Source organism: Gadus morhua, chromosome 13 (genome assembly GCF_902167405.1).
Source record: "Gadus morhua chromosome 13, gadMor3.0, whole genome shotgun sequence".
Taxonomy (NCBI): domain Eukaryota; kingdom Metazoa; phylum Chordata; class Actinopteri; order Gadiformes; family Gadidae; genus Gadus; species Gadus morhua.
In genome coordinates this window covers 4,226,609-4,230,527 of record NC_044060.1, presented here as the reverse complement: position 1 = coordinate 4,230,527, position 3,919 = coordinate 4,226,609, and the positions used below count along the sequence as shown (strand labels likewise).

The 3,919-nt window shown below is 51.7% G+C and overlaps 1 protein-coding gene across 1 annotated transcript in view; it reads left to right on the top strand.

The window, feature by feature from the left end:
- Positions 1 to 671: 671 nt before the first annotated feature.
- The window catches only part of spdef (SAM pointed domain containing ets transcription factor), a 5,738-nt gene continuing 2,490 nt past the window's right edge, over positions 672 to 3,919 (top strand). Inside the window, exons 1-2 of the mRNA XM_030375516.1 lie at positions 672 to 1,271; positions 3,637 to 3,834. Of these exons, the coding sequence (XP_030231376.1) occupies positions 767 to 1,271; positions 3,637 to 3,834 (703 nt within the window). The 5' untranslated portion in view covers positions 672 to 766. The remainder of the gene's footprint in view (positions 1,272 to 3,636; positions 3,835 to 3,919) is intronic.

The following is a 3,919-nucleotide window of genomic DNA, read 5'->3' as shown; positions in this document are numbered from 1 at the left end:
GTCCGACCACCACACAGGACCCTGTTAGCAGCCTGCAGAGGACCGAACTCTGAGGAAGTCTCGAAGTACGAGGTATGGCTGACTCTGACTTGTTTAAAGGCTGGATTTAATAACAGGCTTGTACGTCTGTTTTGCATATCTCTGGTTTACACAAGGAAATTGGGGAATACCTGTACAAAATCTTATCAGCTAGCTAAATTTCCCCGTAAGCATTATAACAGTTTGTCGGATGTAGTACCGTTTTTCGGTTGCCTTTTTCCCTTGGTTCCGTGTTTCAGGTGGCACGTGCTAACGTTCTACCTGAAACACGGAACCAAGGGAAAAAGGCAACCGCAAAACGCCCTGGGTGGTTTGACGTTAGAGTTGCAGCCTTTGAGCGTGACGGAACTTATTCGATTGACTCTTTTTGGGTGAACAGTGATCGATTAGTGTCCTCAGTGAGCAGGTAGGGGTTGTGTGTCATCCTGCTCAAGGACGCCTCCGGGTTTGGAGGGAGGTTTACCACCCTACCCAGGACCGCCGGACTGCGGGTGTAAGGTGAACAGGCTTTGGGGGGGGGTGCCCCCCCCCAAAGCCTGTTCACCCCCCACCCCCACACCCCTTCCCCTCAACAATTCTGCGCAGGGGGCTGGAAGGGGGAATTCGGGGGGGGGGGGGGGGGGCATCAGTACCTCTTGCATACAGGGCCCAGAATTTGGTGCTACGGCCCTGGCCCTACCCACCAGACCGTCCTCCCAGCCACCTGATCCAGCTCCACCCTCTAACCATGAACATCCCCTCTTGGTTCCGTCGCCAGGTGGCCAACATGTCCAACCCTCTCGACGGCGCGGTCTACGGCGCGCGGCTGGCCCCCATGGGGGCACCCCACGGCGAGCGGACCCCCCGGGTCCCCGGGGACCCCTGGGGCCCCCAGGAGGAGAGCAAGCCCTGCCTGGAGCCCCTGGAGCGCGGCCTGCCGGGCCTCTACCTGTCCTGCTTCGACATGCTCCTGACGGAGGACGCCACCTGGCTGCTTAAGCTGTCCGACGGCGCCGCCGCCCCTGCCGCCCTGTTCCCCCCGGGGCACCGGGCCCCTGGGGGCCTGGCGCCGGAGCCCAGCAGGGGGGAGCCGGAGCAGTGCCCGGTCATCGACAGCCAGGGCCCGAGTCTGTCCCCGGGGGACCTGAGCGGCCAGGAGGAGGAGCGGTCCCTGGAGCAGGTCCAGACCATGGTGGTGGGCGAGGTGCTGAAGGACATCGCCACGGCCTGCAAGCTGCTGAACATCACCCCTGGTGAGGCCGCCTCCGTCCCCTCTCTCTCTCTCTCTCTCTCTCTCTCTCTCTCTCTCTCTCTCTCTCTCTCTCTCTCTCTCTCTCTCTCTCAAGCTGCTGGACATCGACCCTGGTGAGGCCGCCTCCATCGTCCTCTCTCTCTCTCTCTCTCTGCTGCCGGGGGACCTTTAGAGCGGACCACGAGGGTGGGGGGCTAGGCAGTGTGAGGGTCTGTGCGCTTGTGGAGGTGGAATCTTGTTGGTGCGCTCACAGTATTTGGAGATTTGTTTACAAGTTCAGTTGCAGTTCATTTCCGCCATGGGTCTAAGAGTTGATCTAGAAGACTGTACCCTGAGAACAGAGTTGATCTAGAGTCTACCCTGAGAACAGAGTTGATCTAGACTAGTCTACCCTGAGAACAGAGCTGATCTAGAGTCTACCCTGAGAACAGAGCTGATCTAGAGTCTACCCTGAGAACAGAGTTAATCTCTACCCAGAGAATAGCTTTGATCTAGCCTTCTGACAGGTGGCAGGTTGTTTTTGCATCTACTGAAAATTATAAATCTAAAATTACTTTTAGTCGAGATTCACAGGCTGTACAATTTATGTTTAGCTGCTTTTACTTATTTCCTCATTATTATTTGCTGCCTTTATAAGAGATACTTATTCAGATTTGGCAAACATTGCTGTTTGTTTGGTCAATATTTTCAATATAAGTTCTCATTGCTTTGAGCTCATTCTGACTCAACGGATAACGTTTGACTTGAGGTGGGGCTTTTCTTCATGGCGTAACTCAACCGAATCGGTGCAAAACAAGTATTCCCAAATACAATACATCAAATGTAACTGGAGATCACCGAACAAACGAGAGAAACTTAAAACCGACGGTTACAACATCCGATCAGAATCAATCAAATGTCGTCCTCCGTTTTTGCAACGTCAATGACCGTGATCCCAACAGTGTAAAGAACGCTTAATGAATAACGTCCCGGCGTGAGGTCCAAGGTCTGTGACGGCGGCTCCAGGATCTGTTTAATCCTGAGCTTTTGCGTAAGCCGCAACTTCTGTGCTCTCGACAGAGCGATGGCGAGCTCCTGCCAGGAGAGGTGTACACAGCAGCAAAGCTGGGGGGGGGGCGGGGCCCGCTCAACGGGCATTGCAAACACAGAGGCCATTATGCGACTCTTCACCTTTCATAAACCTTCACCTCCCACCCCCTCCCCACGCCTGCTCAACTGTTCTTCTCTGAGTGAGTGGTGTCAGGGCACGAATCCTGACTCAAAGGGTATGTACACACCTTTCAAGAAAACATCGCTGGGATTAATCTCTGATATGCAAAATGAGCAGAGCTTAAGAAAGCACCCAGGCAGCGGCAAACAGTGGGGAGGGATGAACTGACTTAACAGTAGCCACGGCGGACTGAGCAGCCAGCCGCTATCGAATAACTGGGACAGTTAGCTATTACTTTACAGCGGGCCGACGCCGCTCGTAGTCGGAGAGTGACACGCAAACACAGCTGTGAGGTGTCGCATCAATCAGGAATTAATAACTGAGTCATACCGCGCGCGCGCGCGCGTGTGTGTGTGTGTTCGTGTGCGTGTGTGTCGGTATCGGTGTGTGCTTCTTACGCATTATTCTCATCAATGGACTTTCTGATACATTAGTGACAATGATCATTATTGGAGTGGATCGCATTTAAATGCCAATGGTTGTTGTCAATGGGTGTGTTCATGGGTGTTGGTATTAGAGACACTTGCACATTGTTGCACACTGAAGAAGGCACACGGCGAAACGCGTCTGTGCAAAAATAAAATAAAAATAATAAAATAAAAGTTGATTTATGCAAAGTGTCTTCTACTTTCTTCTTACGCATGCAATAGTGTATCTGTGTGTGTTTGTGATGAATGTACAAACTCGTGTGCATGTGTGTGCTTCTCATGAATGCAGCACTCTGTATCTGTGTGTGTTTGTGTGCATGCATGTTCATATGTGTGCGTGCATAAATGTACAAACGTGTTTTTGTGTGTATTTATGTGCATATGTGCATAGAAAGCGCTTCTGGTAGCCTACTTCGAAAGCGCTATATAAATGCACTTGATTATTCTGATCATTACAACTGAAGATGCTATTTGTTTTTATTTGTGTAAGCTAACCCTACTTTATGAATTAAAATATCGATATTTGGGACGATATCTCCTGTTAAGCTCTTCATGAATAAAGCATAAAATGCAAGTAATAAAAAAGATAAAAAAAGAAAAAGAAAAATACGTAAATGAAAAATAAAAATACGTAAATGTATCGATTCTCGTAACGCACGAAGAAGGGCGACGACAGATCGCCATATCGGTACTTCGTCCCACCCCTAACGTACGGCTCCGTCCGACAGACCCCATCGACTGGAGCGCGGCCAACGTGCAGAAGTGGCTGCTGTGGACCGAGCACCTGTACCGCCTGGCCCACGCCGGCCGCGCCTTCAGCGACCTCAGCGGGAAGGACCTGTGTGCCATGAGCGAGGAGGACTTCAGCCAGCGGGCCCCCCAGTGCGGGGACACCCTGCACGCCCACCTGGACATCTGGAAGTCAGGTGTGTGTTGACGTCAGCCTTATGTGTGTGTGTTTTTACATCAGGTGTCTGTGTGTCTGTTTTCGTGTTGGTGTAGGTGTCTGTG